The sequence below is a fragment of the Coturnix japonica genome, chromosome 1 (assembly GCF_054131305.1).
Source record: "Coturnix japonica strain WE chromosome 1, WE-NBRP24, whole genome shotgun sequence".
Classification (NCBI taxonomy): Eukaryota; Metazoa; Chordata; class Aves; order Galliformes; family Phasianidae; genus Coturnix; species Coturnix japonica.
In genome coordinates this window covers 166,330,926-166,350,180 of record NC_140663.1, presented here as the reverse complement: position 1 = coordinate 166,350,180, position 19,255 = coordinate 166,330,926, and the positions used below count along the sequence as shown (strand labels likewise).

At 49.9% G+C, this 19,255-nt stretch overlaps 3 protein-coding genes across 3 annotated transcripts; all 3 read right to left on the bottom strand.

Annotated features, from left to right (window-relative positions):
• Positions 1-1,013: 1,013 nt before the first annotated feature.
• LOC107308383 (uncharacterized) lies at positions 1,014-4,508 on the bottom strand. The gene is made up of 9 exons (XM_085538787.1): positions 4,466-4,508; positions 4,109-4,200; positions 3,912-4,013; positions 3,540-3,664; positions 3,242-3,404; positions 3,044-3,150; positions 2,705-2,818; positions 2,435-2,553; positions 1,014-2,277 (listed from the first exon to the last, which is right to left on the bottom strand). Exons 1-9 carry the CDS (start codon positions 4,506-4,508, stop codon positions 1,376-1,378), a joined length of 1,767 nt encoding a protein of 588 aa, XP_085394913.1. The 3' UTR covers positions 1,014-1,375.
• A 5,553-nt stretch (positions 4,509-10,061) lies between these two features.
• On the bottom strand, positions 10,062-12,235 carry LOC146762840 (uncharacterized). Its single transcript, XM_085556153.1, has one exon. The coding sequence runs from the start codon at positions 11,673-11,675 to the stop codon at positions 10,629-10,631; it is 1,047 nt and encodes a 348-aa protein (XP_085412279.1). The 5' UTR covers positions 11,676-12,235; the 3' UTR covers positions 10,062-10,628.
• On the bottom strand, positions 11,702-13,120 carry LOC146762839 (E3 ubiquitin-protein ligase PHF7-like). Its single transcript, XM_085538720.1, has 6 exons — positions 13,078-13,120; positions 12,721-12,812; positions 12,524-12,625; positions 12,281-12,405; positions 11,990-12,152; positions 11,702-11,899 (listed from the first exon to the last, which is right to left on the bottom strand). The coding sequence occupies exons 1-6, from the start codon at positions 13,118-13,120 to the stop codon at positions 11,702-11,704; spliced, it is 723 nt and encodes a 240-aa protein (XP_085394846.1).
• Between the last annotated feature and the right edge of the window lie 6,135 nt (positions 13,121-19,255).

The window sequence follows — 19,255 nt, the reverse complement described above, 5'->3', positions numbered from 1 at the left end:
CACAGCATCAGACACAGAACTCAGTGTCGGCGGAGTCTCACCGCCACGCCGCACCGCCGGTGCTTTGACGCCCCCTGCCGGCTATACGGCGCTGCGCTGTCTGTAGCCCACGGGTCGGAGGGGCTGCCGGGAAGATGGTTTTGTAGTGATGTTACTGTTGATATTTTATTCATGCTGGATTCCTATCTATTGCCTTGCCTCTTTAGTCACGGGGCTGTGCTGGACTGGCGTGTAAACAGTTAACACTTTTTTTCTATCGCTTTGAGAGCAGAGCTGTAATGACAGCATTTGTGTGTGTATGCATCTAGCACATACTGCTAGGTTTGGCAGTAAAAAGAGGTGGGCAGTGGGCAGCTGGAGGATTTCAGGTTCCTGTTGGCACTGCTGACATAAGGTCTTGCCATCCGACAATAAGAGAAATTCCAGAGGGCCCATGTTTAAAGAGCAGCTGGTGACAGAAGGTAGGGAGATACTGCAGTGAAGTGAGTCGGTGCTGTTTCCCTGTCCTCTTTCAACAGAGGTGTCTGATTGTGTGTCTTTTACCTATTGATACGTGCTCAGGGAAGTGCTGAGATCCAGCTCAGTGTGCTGTAGCTCAGCAGAGGACCCCTTGCAGTCACTGCAGTCATGCTGGGTGTGAACGCCATCCAAGAGCTGGGTGTGGAGGTGAGCAAGGTGGCTCAGTATGCGCTAGGCCAGGCTGGATGTAGTGCAGCCAGTTGTGCAAAATAAGCCTGATATGGCAATCAAGCTGAATACATATGCCAAGAGCCAGTGTTAATTGTAAGCCTGTGGTTGGATCTTCACTGGCCAGTTCTCCTGGAAGTGCTTGTGTGAAGATATCTGCCCTGCTCCTTATGCTATGTCATTTTTTATCCTCAGTGCTCTAACAGTGTACCTGGAGTATTCATCTCCCAGTTTAGAGAGTAGACACAACACAGCTATTTTGGGTTAATTTTTTTTAAATTTTTTTAAAATTTGTTGTTGTTTTCTGATTTTTGTTGTTGATATTCCAAATCATTATTGTTGTTTTCTGATCTTTGTTGTTGATATTCCACATCATTATTGTTATTTTCTGATTTTGTTGTTGATATTCCAATTAAACAGTTAATGTTCTGGTTCTCTGGACTGCTTTTCCTGGTGTCCACGAGGCCCTTGCCTCTTTAGTCACGGGGTCGGCTGGACTGACCCGTAAACCGTTACCACTTTTTTTCCTAAGATCTTCTTTTTTTTCTTTTTGATCGTTTTTCCCAGGCCTGCTGCCTCCTGTCACGGACACAGGTGTAGAGAGAACTCCGTGACAAGTCCATTGGGATGGCTGCTGAGGACAGGAGCCGGCACGTGGCTGTGGTACGTGGCCGCTCCTGCAGTGTCTTCAGGGCTGGTTCCGGGAGTGGCGTCGTGCCCGAGATGGTCGCCGCTGTCTGGGGCTGCCGCTGTGGCTTCCTCCAGCCTCACTTTGGGAATTGGAAGCCCGACGATCCAGTGGGGAACGGCTTCGTTCCTGGGGCTGCCCTCGCTGCAGGAGACTGGAACGCCGTCTTTGGGAAGCCCTGGAATCCCTGGAGGCCCTCCGTGTCTCCTGTGTGGCAGAGCTCTGGGTGCTGCTCTCAGCACCTGGGGTTGGACTAACTCTGCTGCCACGGCGTCCTTGGGACTGGCTTGAGGAATTTGAAGCCAGACTTTGTACGGAGGACTGGCTTTGCCTGCGGCTTGTGGTGCTCTGCCTTCTACTGTTTCCAGCCCTTGGGGAGTTCCTTGCTGACCTCTGGCTGGCAGAGCTGCGCTTGCTGTTCTCAGCACCTGAGTCTGCAGAACATCTGCTGCCACGAGATCTTCTGCGTGGACTCGAGGAATTTGAGGCACGACGCTCTAGCGGAGAGCGGCTTCTTGTCCGGCCTGTGCCCTGCTGCCTGGACTGCCGTCTGCACTCAGCCGCTGGGGAGCTGCTGGAGTGCCCCACTTCCTGCTCGCTGGTGGATCCGTGGGTGCTGCTCTCAGCGTCTGGAGCAGGAGTATGGCTGCTCCCTTGGTGTTCTTCGTAATGCCATTCTTGGTGCTGGCTGGATATGCTCACGCGCTTTTTCTTTTGTCCTGTCCTGGGCTGGCTGGACAGGCTGCTGCGCTTAGCCAGCTGCGGACTCTGAGTTGACTCCAATGCTGCCTGGCTGGTGGACTCAGATTCCTGGTTGTCAGGAGCTGGGGAGCTATCTGATGGCCCCTCCTCCTCCTGGCTGGCAGTGCTGGGACCAGCAGGCTGTGACTCGGCACTGGAGGCTGTAAGGAGAGGCAGGAAGGTGAACAGGATGTCCCCATGGTGGGAGAGGTTCCCATCCCTCCTGGGGCAGAGAAACTCTGGCAAAGCTGCACTGAGGACCCACTGCCAGGCCTTGCCTGGCCCCAAGACAGCAGTACACGGCTGTTTGCCTCTTACCTGCGTCCGCGGCAGCACAGATGTCACACTCCCAGCTGATTGTGCTGTCGCTCAAGGAGGCACACTTTCTGTGGGTGCCTTGCACAGCACAGGAGGTGCAAAGGAGCAGCTCCCAGGGCCTGGGAGTAAAAGAAAAAAGATGGTGCTGAAGCAGTAAGGACAAAATGAGGCGAGCCAGGGAGTGCCGGGTACAGCTCATGGGCTTAGTCCTTGCTACCCCCAGCCTGTGGTGAGGCTGAGATCCCACACAGGGCTGCTGAGGTAACTCACCCCTCTTCCTCTGCTTGCTTCCTGCCCTCTGTGTGTTGACATTCATCCACATCGCAGCAGCTGTGAGGCGCGTGCAGCACTTCATAGCTCTCCTTGTCCTCCCATGTTGGTCTTCTGCCAGAGAAGAGAGGGAAAGTGGTGAGTCCTCTGTGCCCCATGCATAGGGCAGATCACAGGCATACCTGCTTTACTACCACAAGCCCATTCCCAGATTCTCCATGAAGCTGAGGACAACACTTATGGCACAGCAAAGGGCCATCTGGGCCTGCTGGGGGCAATCGCATGGCAGGCACAGCACTCGTGCTTCAGTATCTAGAGAGCTGGGTTGAAGGCACCAACCTGGCTGGGATTTGGATCCCAAGGCGGTGCATTTCCGTCCGGAATCGCACCCTGTCTCTGCAAACGGGACATCGGAAGCGCAGAATTCCAGCGCTTATGGCATATCCCTGCAGCAGTAACACAAAGAGCCAGAGTGTGAGCGGGGTCTGGTGCCGCTGAGCACCTGCTGTGAGTGCAGAGCAAGGGGAGGGCTCCTACCTGGATGCAGCTCCGGTGGAACCAGGCCTGAATGCACACCGGGCACACCATGGTGTGGTAGGACTTTTGGTCCCCCACGGGCTCCAGGCAGATGACACAGTGTGTGTCTGGCCCTGGAGCTGCCTCCACAATCTGCTGATAGCGGTGCTCACAGCAGAAGGATCTGGGGGAAGATAGAGAGGATGGGTAAGCTGAGAAGTGCTGAGAGGAACACACAAAGGAGTTGGCTGCGTGCTTTGGCTCTGGAAAGCAGCCCTGCACGTTCCTCCCTTGCTTGGCTGCTGCTGACAGCCCTTACCTGTGGTTCCCAAAGAACTGTGTGACACATTCTCCATTCGTAGCACAGGGCAGATGAAAGCTGTGTTCACAGTCTGTCTCTGCGCAGTAGATGGAGGCCCCCTTCTCTCCACAAATGAAGCAGTGCTGGAAAGAGCAACAGCAGCACTCATTAGCACCAGGCTTAGGGCTCTGAGGCCAAAGCGGTGCCTCTGGGCAGGGCACAGAATGCAGGCACTGCTGGGTCATGCTCTGCAGACCCGCCTGGCACACCAGTTTAATCTGCTGGAGCAGAACACTGTCCTGGTGCTACATGGAAAGACTGCCATTGCTTCCTCAGGGTGCAGGCATAGCTTGTGCTGACACAAGCATCCCCATTCCTACAGATCCTCACCTTCTGCTCTGCCTCCTCGATTGTGCGTCTAATGGCATCGAGGGGGAACTTCAGAACTGCCCTCTGATTGAGAGTGAGCAGATAAAGGCCGTCGGCAAAAAACTGTAGAAGAGAAAAGAGAGGGATCTCATGAGAACAAGAAGAAAAAGTGGGAGCATCCCAGGCTGGAAGATGGAAGGACCCCCGAGGGAACTCACCAAGCAAAACTTGTGGACGCGAAGTCCGCTGTCGCCCAGTAAGGGCCCGCAGATGTCCTCATGAACACCTGCTCGGCGGCACAGCATGCAAACTGGAGAGGAGAGAGCAAACAGAAGCAACAGTGAGTGCCAAGTGCCCCTGAGGACTGTTGCTTGGGGCCTGCACCGTGTCTGCCATGCTGGATGAGGGGCAGGGCTGGAAGATGCGAGGGGGAAAGGGCCGTGGTAGGTCGAGCAGTCGCGGCAGGCACACACAGGCCAACCTGGCTGAGGAGCAGAGGGGCCATGCCCAGCCGAGCCTGGGGAGCCCCAGCCTGCCCCTGCAGGGAGCTGCATGCAGAGATACTTCACTCTCACCTTCCTCCTCCAAGTGGGAGGTCTTCTCCTTCTTTTTCGACATGGCACACGTCAACTAGGAGTGTTTGGAATCCCTGCACAGTCAGCGCTGGGCTTTCTCCTGCACACTCTCCTCTGTCAACTCTGAGGAAAAAGGAGGACAAGAGTGAGTTAGCAGCTCAGGCCCCCCAGGCCTGGGGACCCGTCCTCACTGAGCAGCCTCGGGCAGCCCCTCACTCCCTGTCCTCTCTCCTCACCTCACCAAGTCAAACTGAGCCAAGGCCTGAGCCTGGCCTGGCCTAAACTGGTCCTGGCACCATAGGTCACAATGGCTGCTCCGTGACACCCTTTGTGATGCAGTCACTACCACACAGAGGGGTGGGGCCATGGGCCCTCAATGCCCATACAAGATGGCGGCTGTTTTAGGCCATGCAGTGAGGTGCCTGCTGCTGGCCATGGTGTGGGGAGGAAGGTTTGCCTCCTTCGACCTGCTGGCAACACTCCCCTTGCCAGAGGCAGGAACAGAGCTGGCTTTGGCCAGGACTGCAGCCCTGCAGCCTCACTCGGGCACCACTGCTCTTCCACCTTAAGGCTATTTCCAGCTTCTCCATGAAGCTGAGGCCAACGCTCACAGGTCAATAAAGGGCTAGGCCTGCTGTGGGCAGGCACAGCACTTGTATCCTCCTGTCTAGAGGGCTGGGCAGAGGGACACCAATCTGATTTAAGGGATTCTGCAGGTATTTTTGGCCAGAAGAGGAAGGCCAAGGTGTGTGTACCCCTTCTGCTCAAGGAGAAGGGAGAAATGGCAACAAGAGGCGTGGAGATGGCTGAGGCACTCAACAAGTTCTTTGCTTCAGTCTTCCCTGGCAGTCAGACTTCCCACGTCTCTCATGTCCCTGAATCTGTAGGCAGAGTTGGAGGAACAGAATGCCTCCCACAGTGAACAAAGAGCAAGTTGAAGAGCACCTGAGGAGGCTGGATGTGTACAAAGGCCGTATTACCCAGGGCAGCAATTCCACTCTGGCTCACTGTCTCTGTTGGTAAACAGCACGGGGTCTGGATGTCAGGGCTCCTGGCATCTCTGCCTCAAATGATTTGTCATAATCGCATTTAAAGTTTGGAGCTGTTGTTGGTGGCTTATCTTGAAAATGTGCAATAAACATTTATCATTTTAGATGAACTTGATGGTCCCTGAAGTTGCTTTGATTCTAAGAATAGAAATAAAGTGATCTTGTAATATTTCATTTCCAAAATTAGGTCTCTTCTATACTTAAAACATAGAAATGATCTACAATTCTCTTTTCCCATGTGCAAATAATTCCTCAAGAGGAGGGAATTAGAGAGTATCGTATGTGAATAAGCAATTCTTCTAACAGCGAGAGAAGAGTAGGGAATTGAATGAAGACCATTGCCTATATGAACCTTTTTTTGGATGCAGTACAGACATCCGCATGTTCTGGAGGAAATTCAACTTTTGTGCCTAAAATGGCATTTATAGTTGGTATTTAGTAAAATGGTTGCAGTAATTTAAATCAAAAGGTGAAAGCATAAGCCATGATTTGCAGTGTGAGTATAAGCCTGGGTGTCACACAAGCCTTCCACTTCTTTTATCTTTCTGTTGTTTTATACCTTGATTTAGGCTTCCATTCTACTGCAACAGCTGTATCTCTTTTGGGCATTACTTCTGTATCTGCACGATGGAGCAAGATAGCCAATAGTCTCTTAAGTAGAAACCCAATTATTATATTAATTCTCTTTAATTCTTTTTAAACTAAATGGCCTTTACTACATAAACATGATGGCAATGAGTGCACCCTCGGCACATTTGCAGATGACACTGAACTGAGCGGTGCAGTCGATGCTTTGTAGGGAAGGGAACAAAGAAATCCAGAAGGACCTGGACAGCCTGCAGACGTGGCCCCGTGTGAAACTAATGAGGTTCAACAACAGCAAGTGCAGGACATTGCACTTTGGGCCAGGGTAAACCCAGGTGTTTCTACAGACTGCTCAAAGAACCACCTGAGAGCAGCCCTTGAGAGAAGGCCTTGGGGGTGCTGGTGGGTGAGACGCTGGACATGAGCCAGCAGTGTGTGCTGGCAGCCTGGAAGGCCAACTGTGTTCTGGGCTGCATTGGAAAAAGTTGTGGCCAGCAGGGACAGGGAGGTGATTGTCCCCATCTACTCAGCTTTTGTGAGGCCCCAAACAAAAGTACTGCATCCAGGCTTGGGAGCCCCAGTACAGGAAGGATGTGGAGCTCCTGGAGCAGGTCCAAAGGAGGGCCACTAAGGTGATCAGAGGGCTGGAGCACCTCTCCTGTGAGGAAAGGTTGAGAGAACTGGGCTTGTTTAGCTTGGAGAAGAGAAGACTATGGGAGACCTCATTGCGGCCTTCCAGAACTTGAAGGGAGCGTATAAACAGGAGGGGGAATGGCACTTTACGAGGGTGGATAGAGATAGGACAAGGGGATTGGTCTTAAACTGAGACAGGGGAGGTTTAGCTTAGATATTAGGAGGATGGTTTGCATCAAAAACAGCACTGCCAGCAGGAACAGGGAAGTGATTGTCCCCCTGTACTCAGCACTGGTGAGACCGCACCTCAATTACTGTGTCCAGTTTGGGCCTCTCACTGCAAGAAAGACATTGAGGCCCTGGAGTGTGTTCCAAAAACTGCAACAAAACTGGTGAGGGGTCTGGAGCACAGGCCTTATGAAGAGCGGCTGAAGGAGCTGGGAATGTTCAGTCTGTAGAAGAGGAGGCTCAGGGGAGACCTTATTGCTCTCTATAACTACCTGAAGGGAGGTTGTATTGAGCTGGAGTCCAGCCTCTTCTCTTGTGTAACAGTGAAAGGACTAGAGGGAATGGCTTCAAGCTGCACTGGGGGACGCTCAGGCTGGACATTTGGAAATACTACTCTGACTGTGTTGTCAGGCAGTGCAATGGGCTGCCCAGGGAGGTGGTGGAGGCACCAGGCCTGGAGGTGTTCAAGGAACGTTTAGATGTTGTGTAGAGGGACATGTTCTAGTGAGGACTATTGGTGATAGGTGGGTGGATGGACTGGGTGATCTTGTGGGTGTTTTCTAACCTTGGTGATTCTGTGATTCTATGAAGTTTTTCACACTGAGGGTGGTGACGCACTGGAACAGGTTGCCAAAGGAGGTTGTGGATGCCTCAACCCTGGAGGCACTCAAGGCCAGGCTGGATGTGGCTCTGGGCAGCCTGGTTACATGGTTGGCATCCCTGCATGTAGCAGGGGATTGAAACTTGATGATCATTGAGGTCCTTCTCGACCCAGGCCATTCTATGATTCTGTGATTCTATTAAAGGAAATGAAAAAAAAGCCAGAAAAAAAATAATAAAAGACCTGTGGAAATTAAGCACAGATTAGTCAAGTAGCTTCCTTCCTCTTCTTTTAATACCATAAGAATAACAATCCAAACAGAAAACAAATCCAAGAGTTGTGTTCACAGAATCACAGAATGACTGAAGTTAGAAGACACACCTAGAGGTCATCTAGCCCAACCCCCTGCTTAAGAAGGGCTAAAAGGTTGGTATTAAATTAATTTCATGGGAGCAATGGAATATGTGCACAAAGGAAGGACAACTAGTGTTGTCTGCTGGACTCATGCAGGACCTCTGACATGCTCCCAGACCACACCATCATCTCTCAAATGGAGAGATACAGATTTGAAGGCTGAACTGTTAGGTGGGTAAAGAATAGGTTGGATGGCTGTAGCCAGAGACAATGGCTCTATGTTCAGGTGGAGGCCAGTGATGAGTGGTGGTCCCCCATAGCGCTGTTCTGGGACCAGTGCTCTTCACCATCTTTACCAAGAGAGACAGGGGACTGCGTGTACCCTTAGCAGCTTTGCTGATGACACCAAGCTGAGTGTTGCAGTTGACACAATAGAAGGGAAGGGTGCCATCTGGAGGGACATGAACAGACTCAAAACGTGGATACACAAGAACCTTATGAAGTTTAACCAGGCCAAGTGAAAGGTGTTGCACTTGGGTGGAGGCAATCCCAGGTATGTGTCCAAACTGAGAGAATAACTCGTTGAGAGCAGCCTTGGAGATGAGCCAGCAGTGCACTCCTGCAGCCTGGAAGGCAAACGATATGCTGGGCTGCATCAGAAGAGGGGTGGCCAGCAGGGAGAGGGAGGTGATTGTCCCTCTCTACTCTGCCCTCATGAGATCCTAACCGGAGTACTGTGTCTGGGCCTGGGGCACACAATACAGGAAGGCTGTGGAGCTGTTGGACTGGGTCCAGAGGAGAGCCACAAAGATGAATGAAGGACTGAAGCACCTCCCTGATGAAGTTGAGTAGGATGGGCGTATTTAGCTTGGAGAAGTGAAGGCTCTGGGGAGACCTCGTTGCAGCCTTCCGGTACTTGAAGGGAGCTTACAAGCAGGAGGGCTACCTTCTTTTTAGACCAGAAGGAAGTGATACGACAAGGCTTTAAACTAAGAGGGGAGAAATTTAGATTAGGTGTTCGGAAGAATTTTATTTCTCAGAGGGTGGTGGGACATGGGCACAGGTTGCCCAGAGAAGCTGTGAATGCCTCATCTCTGGAGACATTCAAGGCCAGGTTGGAATGGACCCTGGGCAGCCTGATCTAGTGGACAGCAACCCTGCCCACAGCAGGGGGATCGGAACTAGATCTTTAAGGTCCCCTCCAACCAAAGCCATTCTGTGACTATGATGTAATGCTCTAGAATTTCCCTGAAGTGCTTTAAATCTTATGGAGCTATGATATTTTTTAAAATTATTTTATTCATATGGGACTCTTATTTATTCCCTTGCCTCTTTAGACACGGGGCTGGGCCAGACTGTCTGGCTGTCAGTGGTTTTGTGGGGGCAGTACTTCAGCATTACTGCCAGAAGTAGGATCATTAGCAAGTTCATTGTATCTCCTTTATGTTTGCTTCCTCAGTTTTTCTCTGATAAAGAAACTGAGCCCAACTTCCGCTGATGTAAGTCAAGTTAACTTTCATTAGTTTAAGTGAGAGAAGAACTGTAATGACAGCGTTTGTGTGTGTATGCATCTAGCACATACTGCTAGGTTTGGGAGTAAAAAGAGGTGGGCAGTGGGCAGCTGGAGGATTTCAGGTTCCTGTTGGCGCTGCTGACATAAGGTCTTGCCATCCGACAATAAGAGAGATTCCAGAGGGCCCATGTTTAAAGAGCAGCTGGTGACAGAAGGTAGGGAGATACTGCAGTGAAGTGAGTCGGTGCTGTTTCTCTGTCCTCTTGCATCAGAGGTGTCTGATTGTGTGTCTTTTACCTATTGATGCGTGCTCAGGGAAGTGCTGAGATCCAGCTCAGTGTGCTGTAGCTCAGCAGAGGACCCCTTGCAGTCACTGCAGTCATGCTGGGTGTGAACGCCATCCAAGAGCTGGGTGTGGAGGTGAGCAAGGTGGCTCAGTACGCACTAGGCCAGGCTGGGTGTAGTGCAGCCAGTTGTGCAAAATAAGCCTAATATGGCAATCAAGCTGAATACATATGCCAAGAGCCAGTGTTAATTGTAAGCCTGTGGTTGGATCTTCACTGGCCAGTCCTCCTGGAAGTGCTTGTGTGAAGATATCTGCCCTGCTCCTTATGCGGGGCATATAATCTTTGTCCTTCTTCATCCTCAGTGCTCTAACAGTGTACCTGGAGTATTCATCTCCCAGTTTAGAAAGTAGACACAACACAGCTATTTTGGGTTAAGTTTTTTTTTTTTTTTAATTTGTTGTTGTTTTCTGATTTTTGTTGTTGATATTCCAAATCATTATTGTTGTTTTCTGATTTTTGTTGTTGATATTCCAAATCATTATTGTTGTTTTCTGATTTTTGTTGTTGATATTCCAAATCATTATTGTTGTTTTCTGATTTTTGTTGTTGATATTCCAAATCATAAGATCATGTAAAGGAGTTGCATAGAGTTAATGTTCTGGTTCTGTGGACTGCTTTTCCTGGTGCCCACGAGTCCGTTGCCTCTTTAGTCATGGGGCCGTGCTGGACTGGCCCGTACACCATAACCACTTCTTGTTCTTCCCTCTCTCTTCTTTTGGTCTTTTTTCCCAGGCCTGCTGCCTCCTGTCACGGACACAGGTGTAGAGAGAACTCCGTGACAAGTCCATTGGGATGGCTGCTGGGGACAGGAGCTGGCACATGGCTGTGGTATGTGGCCGCTCCTGCAGTGCCTTCAGGGCTGGTTCCGGTTTTGGCGTCGTGCCTGAGTTGGCCGCCGCTGTCTGGGGCTGCGGCTTGGGCTTCCTCCAGCCTCACTTTGAGAATTGGAAGCCCGACGATCCCGTGGGGAACGGCTTCGTTCCTGGGGCTGCCCTCGCTGCAGGAGTCTTCTGGGTACAGGCAGACGGGAATCCCTGGAGGCCCTCGATGTCACCTGTGTGGCAGAGCTCTGGGTGCTGCTCTGAGCACCTGGGGCTGGACTAAGTCTGCTGCCGCACAGTGCTCGGGGCTGGATCAGTGAAATTGAAGCCAGACCTTGTCGGCAGGAATGGCTTTGTCTCTGGCTTGTGCCCTGTTGTCTGTGGCATCTCTTGTTTCCAGCCCTTGGGGAATTGCTGGATGCCCACTGGCTACCAGAGGTGCGCATGCTACTCTCAGCACCTGAGGCTGGAGCATGCCTGCTGCTCCCAGCACCTGAGTTTAGAGGAATAGACCTGTTGCCAGGAGGTCTTCTGAGCAGTCTTGGGATTTTGGAAGCACGATCCTCCAGTGGAGAGCGGCTTCTTGTCCGGCCTGTGTCCTGCTGCCTGGACTGCCATCTGCGTTTAGCCGCTGGGTAGTCGCTGGAGTGCCCCACTTCCCGCTGGCTGGTGGATCTTTGGGTGCTGCTCTCTGCACCTGGAGCAGGAGTATGGCTGCTCCCTTGGTGTCCTTGGTGCTGCTTGCATGCAGCCATGCGTCTTTTCCACTGTCCTCCCCTGAGCTGGCTGGACAGGATGTTGCACTTAGGCAGCTGCGGACTTTGAGATGACTGCAGTGCTGCCTGGCTGGTGGATGCACATCTGTCATTGTCAGATGCTGGGGAGCTATGAGATGGCCCCTCCATCTCCTGGCTGGCAGTGCTGGGACCCGCAAGACTGTGCGTCTTGTGTTGCTCGGCACAGCTCGCCTTGTATGCACATGTTGGTACACTGCAGAGAAGAGAGGGAAAGTGATGAGTCCTCAGTGCCCCAGGCACATCCCTGCTTTTCCTTCGCAAGCCCATTCTCATCTTATCCATGAAGCTGAGGCCAAAGTCCTCAACAACTAAGTGTCAGCTGGGCCTGCTGGGGTCAATCCAATGGCAGGCACAGCACTTGTGCCTTGGTGTCTACAGAGCTGAGCAGAAGGCACCAACCTGACTGGGATTTGGATCCCGAGGCGGTGCATTTCCGAGCGGAACTGCACCCTGTCTCCACAAACGGGGCATCGGAAACGCAGAATGCCAGTTTCCATTGCCTGTCTCTACAACAAAACACAAAGAGCCAGAGTGTGAGCGGGGCCTGGTGCCGCTGAGCACCTGCTGTGAGTGCAGAGCAAGGAGAGGGCTCCTACCTGGATGCAGCTCCGATGGAACCAGGACTTTGTGCACACCGGGCACACCATGGTGTGGTAGGACTTTTGGTCCCCCACGGGCTCCAGGCAGACCATGCAGTTAGTGTCTGGCCCTGGAGCTGCCTCTACTATCTGCTGAGGGCGGTGCTCACAGCAGAAGGACCTGGGGGAAGATAGAGAGGATGGGTAAGCTGAGAAGTGCTGAGAGGAACACAAAGAAGTTGGCTGCTTCGCCCTGGGAAGCAGCCCTGCACGTTCCTCCCTTGCTTGGCTGCTGCTGACAGCCCTTACCTGTGGTTCCCAAAGAACTGCGTGACGCATTCCCCATCTGTGGCACAGGGCAGATGAAAGCTGCGTTCACAGCCTGTCTCTTCACAGCAGATGGTGGCCCCCTTCTCTCCACAAACGAAGCAGTGCTGGAAAGAGCAACAGCAGCACCCATTAGCACCAGGCTCAGGGCTCTGAGGCCAACGTGGTGCCCCTAGGCAGGGCACAGAATGCAGGCATTGCTGGGTCATGCTCTGCAGACCTCACCTTCTGCTCTGCCTCCTCGATTGTGCTTCTGATGGCATCGAGGGGGAACTTCAGAACAACCCTCTGATTGGCAGTGAGCTCATAAAGGCTGTCGGCAAAATACTGTAGAAGAGAAAAGAGAGGGATCTCATGAGAACAAGAAGAAAAAGTGGGAGCATCCCAGGTTGGAAGATGGAAGGAGCCCCGAGGGAACTCACCAAGCAAAACTTGTGGACGCGAAGCCCGCTGTCACCAAGTATGGGCCCGCAGATGTCCAAATGAACATCTGCTCGGTGGCACAGCATGCAAACTGGAGAGGAGAGAGCAAACAGAAGCAGTGGTGAGTGCCAAGTGCCCCTGAGGACTGTTGCTGGGTGCCTGCACCGTGTCTGCCATGCTGGATGAGGGGCAGGGCTGGAAGATGCGAGGGGGAAAGGGCCATGGTAGGTTGAGCAGTCGCGGCAGGCACACACAGGCCAACCTGGCTGAGGAGCAGAGGGGCCGTGCCCAGCCGAGTCTGAGGAACCCCAGCCTGCCCCTGCAGGGAGCTGCATGCAGAGATACTTCACTCTCACCTTCCTCCTCCAAGTGGGAGGTCTTCTCCTTCCTCTTGGACATGGCACGCGTCAACTAGGAGCGTTTGGAGTCCCTGCACAGTCAGCGCTGGGCTTTCTCCTGCACACTCTCCTCTGTCAACTCTGAGAGAAAAGGAGGACAAGAGTGAGTTAGCAGCTCAGGCCCCACAGGCCTTGGGACCCGTCCTCACTGAGCAGCCTCGGGCAGCCCCTCACTCCCTGTCCTCTCTCCTCACCTCACCAAGTCAAACTGAGCCAAGGCCTGAGCCTGGCCTGGCCTAAACTGGTCCTGGCCCCATAGGTCACAATGGCTGCTCCGTGACACCCTTTGTGATGCAGTCACTACCACACAGAGGGGTGGGGCCGTGGGCCCTCAACGCCCATACAAGATGGCGGCTGTTTTAGGCCGTGCAGTGAGGTGCCTGCTGCTGGCCATGGCGTGGGGAGGAAGGTTTGCCTCCGTTGACCTGCTGGCAACACTCCCCTTTTTAGAGGCAGGAACAGAGCTGGCTTTGGCCAGGACTGCAGCCCTGCAGCCTCACTCGGGCACCACTGCTCTTCCACCCCGAGCCTGTTTCCAGCTTCTCCATGAAGCTGAGGCCAACGCTCACAGGTCAATAAAGGCTAGGCCTGCTGTGGGCAGGCACAGCACTTGTATCCTCCTGTCTAGAGGGCTGGGCAGAGGGACACCAATCTGATTTAAGGGATTCTGCAGGTATTTTTGGCCAGAAGAGGAAGGCCAAGGTGTGTGTACCCCTTCTGCTTAAGGAGAAGGGAGAAATAGCAACAAGAGGTGTGGAGAAGGCTGAGGCACTCAACAAGTTCTTTGCTTCAGTCTTCCCTGGCAGTCAGACTTCCCATGTCTCTCATGTCCCTGAATCTGTAGTCAGAGTTGGAGGAACAGAATGCCTCCCACAGTGAACAAAGAGCAAGTTGAAGAGCACCTGAGGAGGCTGGATGTGTACAAAGGCCGTATTACCCAGGGCAGCAATTCCACTCTGGCTCACTGTCTCCGTTGGTAAATAGCACGGGGTCTGGATGTCAGGGCTCCTGGCATCTCTGCCTCAAATGATTTGTCATGATTGCATTTAAAGTTTGGAGCTGTTGTTGGTGGCTTATCTTGAAAATGTGCAATAAACATTTATCATTTTAGATGAACTTGATGGTCCCTGAAGTTGCTTTGATTCTAAGAATAGAAATAAAGCGATCTTGTAATATTTCATTTTCCAAAATTAGGTCTTTTCTATACTTAAAACATAGAAATGATCTACAATTCTCTTTTCCCACACGCAGTTAATTCCTCAAGAGGTACTGTTGTAAGTTGCACCCTGCCAACATTTTGCTTTAGAGAGTTGTTTTGTGAAAGCAATTTCATCCTGAATGTCACAGAAGACCAAGGGCCTGATTCTGAGTCATTAACTTTGTAATGCTTTCAGCTGGGATCAGCAGAATAGATATCACAGCTGGTTAAATCACCAATTGTTGTTTAGAACTGTTTTTTCTCACTATCCAGCTATGGATCTGGTTTTACACTTAGAAAATATTGTTTCCTATCATCTTTCAAGAGATTAATTCAGGTATTTTTGTCATGACATAGCTTATCATGGTGGCATCTTCTGCCTAACAGAGCAAGGATTAGAGGAACCACCCATGAAGTGCGACATTCCAGGCAGTCTTTAGCCATAAGTCAAAAGGACAATAACTTTATCTACTAGCCTGTCTTCTTATTTGGAATAAGTAAATAGAATCATAGAATCATAGAATGACAAGGTTGGAAAGGACCTACAAGATCATCTAGTCCAACCGTCCTCCCTTTACCATACCTACAGGAAACCTCTATACCATATCTCCTAGCTCTCTATCCACACACTTCTTGAACACTGCCAGGGATGGTGACTTCACAACCTCCCTGGGCAGGTTATTCCAGTGCCTGACCACTCTCTGAGAAAAAAATAAATATATCATCTTAAATAAAAATAAATATATCATCTTATTTTCTGATGTGAAAGCCAAACATTACTCTGTCATCAGGAACCGAACTGTCAGATGCTTGGAAAAATATGTGAAACAGGGCATTAGGGTGTACTGAAGGAAACCTCATGTCTCTTTCTGACATGAGGTTTATCTCATCTGCCCAGAGAGTCTATCTACAATCACTTTCTAAGCTGGAAGCCTTCCATTCCTCCTGTGAGTCAATGTCCATACATAGTTTCCTCATCCCCACGTCACATCACTCCCATATACAAGAAGGTGAGCAGGGAGGACCTGGGGAACTACAGGCCGGTGAGTCTCACCTCTGTGCCTGGGAAGATCATGGAACAGATCCTCCTGGACAACATGATCAATCATATAAAGAACGAGCACGTGATCCGAGACAGCCAGCATGGCTTCACCAGGGGAAGGTCATGCTTAACTAATCTTGTGGCCTTCTATGATGGAGTGATGGTGTTGGTGGACAAAGGGAAAGCGACCGATGTCATTTACCTGGACCTGAGCAAGGCCTTTGACATGGTCCCCCATCACATCCTCATCTCCAGACTGGAGGGAAGTGGATTTGATGGGTGGATCACAAGATGGATAAGCAATTGGTTGAAAGGCCACAGACAGAGGGTGGTGGTCAATGGCTCTATGACCAGGTGGAGGTTGGTAACGAGCAGTGTCCCCCAAGGGTCTGTCTTGGGACCGGTGCTCTTTAACATCTTTATTAATGACATCGATGAGGGAATGGAGTGCACCCTCAGCAAGTTTGCTGATGACACCAAGCTGAGTGGTGTGGTCGATACGGTGGAGGGAACAGATGCCATTCAGAGGGACCTTGACAGGCTGGAAAGCTGGGCTCAGGTGAACCTAATGAGGTTCAACATGGCAAAGTGCAAGGTTTTGCACTTGAGCCGGAAGAACCCCAGGTACCTGTACAGGCTGGGAGGAGTGGTCCTTGAGAGCAGCTCGGCAGAAAAAGACCTAGGGGTCCTGATAGATGAGAAACTTAACATGAGCCAGCAGTGCGCTCTGGCAGCCCGGAAAGCAAATGGGATCCTGGGCTCCATCAGGAGAGGGGTGGTCAGCAGGGATAGGGAGGTGATCGTCCCTCTCTACTCTGCTCTTGTGAGGCCTCATCTGGAGTACTGTGTCCAGGTGTGGAGACCTCAGTACAAGAAAGACATAGAGATTTTGGAAAGGGTCCAGAGGAGGGCCACAAAGATGATCAGGGGGCTGGAGCACCTCCCCTATGAGGACAGGCTGAGGGAGTTGGGCTTGTTCAGCCTGGAGAAGAGAAGGTTGCGGGGTGACCTCATTGCAGCCTTTCAGTACCTGAAGGCAACCTACACCCATGAGGGGAGTAAACTCTTCAAAAGGGCTGACAATAGCAGGACTAGGGGAAATGGTTTTAAGTTGAAAGAGGGAAGATTTAGGTTGGATGTTAGGGGAAAGTTCTTTACTAGGAGAGTGGTTAGGCCCTGGAACAGGCTGCCCAGGGAGGATGTGGATGCCCCGTCCTTGGAGGTGTTCAAGACCAGGTTGGACAGGGCCCTGGGCAACCTGATCTAGTAAATGTGTATGTTTGGTGGCCCTGCTAGGCAGGGGGGTTGGAACTACATGATCCTTGAGGTCCCTTCCAACCCGGGTCATTCTGTGATTCTGTGATCCCCTGATTCCTACAGTCACAACTGCTGAGTGCCCATATTCAAAAAAAGCTACCGTAGAACTTATAGCCTCTGCTACTTACACTGGTTTGTTTTGAGCTCTTTACTTGAAACTGACCTAAATCCCTCCTTCCTGATACAGTATTTTAGACACTGAAAGCTGTGAGCCCCTGTGCCAACACAGACCACGTGCTTCTACCACTATTATGATTTTTTTAATAAAGACTAAATTTGTACTCACAATGAGAATGGTAAACAAGTGAAGGCACTGATATTTCTTCTTTTTTACTGTGTAATCATTGAAAGGACTAATGCATCGGAACTCTTTCCAGAGGACTTCAAAAAATGGATCTCCAGCACACGGAAAATACTTTTTTACCGTGATGGTTGTTGAGTGTTGGAGGAAGTCACCCAGAGAGGCTGTTGAATCTACAGCTGTGGAGACCTTCAAATACAGCAGGACCTTTTCAATTCTGTGATCTCACTCAGTTGATTTTAAGGGAAACTGAAACACTAGCAAGCAAAGGAAGTTTCATTGCCGTTGCTCAGAACAAAGCAGCTGAACCTTCCCTTAATTCCTAATCTAGGCAGATATTAAGGATAAATAAAATCACCACAGTGCAATTTTAGTACTTATTCGACGAGTTTAATTTGGAAAAGTTATAAGCTAATTTTATTATGCCACAGGTTTATCTTTTTTCTTGTTTTTTTCCATTGCCCCATTAGTTTTCAGTCAACTTTCCAATCTGGAAGGAGGGAAAAAATACAATTATATGAAGGAATTCTATGGATTTGTTTCAAAATTTGAAAAGAACAATCCCATTCTCCTGTTTAATTCCCAGCAAACATATTCAGTTCACTATCATGACAGGAAGAGTTTGTATGTATTTCCCTATGAATTAGAGACTCATTGCATGAAATTGACTTTATAAAGGAAAATGGCATTATTGCATGCTGTTGGTCTCTATATAACTACCCCAAAATATATATGTGTGATTATCAATCCTAAGTACATGAAGTTGAGCAAGCATGGCAGGACAGTGTGAGAAAACATGGAGCTCCTCACTGAGCTCAAATATAAGGACCCAGAAGCTGGGAGCAGTAACAGGCTATGGGAGAGAATACTGTGAAATAGCCTGCATGTAGACTTTGCAAAGCTGAAGATGAAACTAGTAAGAGATGTGAAAGTCGACAGGAAAAGGATTTATGAACACACTGACACCTTTTTTGCCTCAGTTTTCACTGACTCTTGTCCTTGGCATCCCTGGTCTCCCAAGTCTATGAGCAGAGCCTATGGCTCTGAAGCAGCAGAAGAATTAAGGACCACTTAACCCCTTTCAGACATACACAAAAAGTCAGTCAGCTTGGATACAGTTGGCAACAAACACAAGTTGAAACAAGGAAAATGTAATCAAATGTTAGGAAAAAAAAATCACCATGAAAGTGGTCAAGTGCTGGAAAATATTGCCTGGAGAGTTTGTTTTATATTTGGAAGTGTTCAGGGCACACCTATGAACAACCTGATCTAACTAGATCTGCTGGTAGCAGGGAGGTAGACTAGGTAAGCTTCAGTCATCTATGAATCTTCAATTCTGTGAACATCAGTTTACCTTGTATAGCTAAAATTGCTGTCTCTAAGCTCTTTACATGAACCAAGACAAAATGCAACTACAACAGCTAGAACAGATGAGAGAATATAAGGTCTATAGTGAAGCTTTCTAGAAAATACACACTAGAACATCAAAACTTGTGGAATGCCATGCATGCATACACACAGTTATGCTAAGGAGTGTAAGCTTCCTCTCATGTTTATAAAGACTGGGGTGAGTCAGGACTGTCTCTGTTTTATTGGATCACCCACCAGCTTTGTCTGAGAATGAGAGCCCATCTGTATTAGGCTGGCTGTGAGCTTCATTTGTACACTTGCACTTAAGTAGAAAAACTAACCAGCTCTACTACACCAGCCAGCCACTGAAGAGAGTTCCCATATGAAGCTGAGGTTACAGAACTGAGCACTTACATGGTTAACTATATTTAGTAGGGACTGACAGCTTCCATTAAAAGAATAGTGGTCTTGAACACTCAAAACAAGCAGCAGTGTCAAGGATCATGCTGCCAACATTTACAGAACATCCAATGTAAAAGATTTCAAGCAAGAGTTCTTGAGACAGTCGTGTAAATTATTGCATATTAATTGTGTATTACAATATAGATCCTTAAATAACTCAGAAAACTTTATTTTTGCATCCAACCAGCTGAATAGTTGAGCTGTGCACCTGACTTTCTGACGTGCAGCTTGGAGTACAGTACATAAACACACTATATCCTGTAGCAAAGCAAAACCACCTTATATATAGATGTTAAGTGTATTTTTATTTTTTTTTTTTACCATAAATAGATTCTGTAACAGGCACCAATAAAATTAATGAAACACAGCTGATTATAAAGTTTTAAATCCATACCACAGTTTACAGTTAAAAAAAAAACAAAACCCGTAAGAGAGAGAGAAACGAGTAATCTAAGTACTTTGGAGG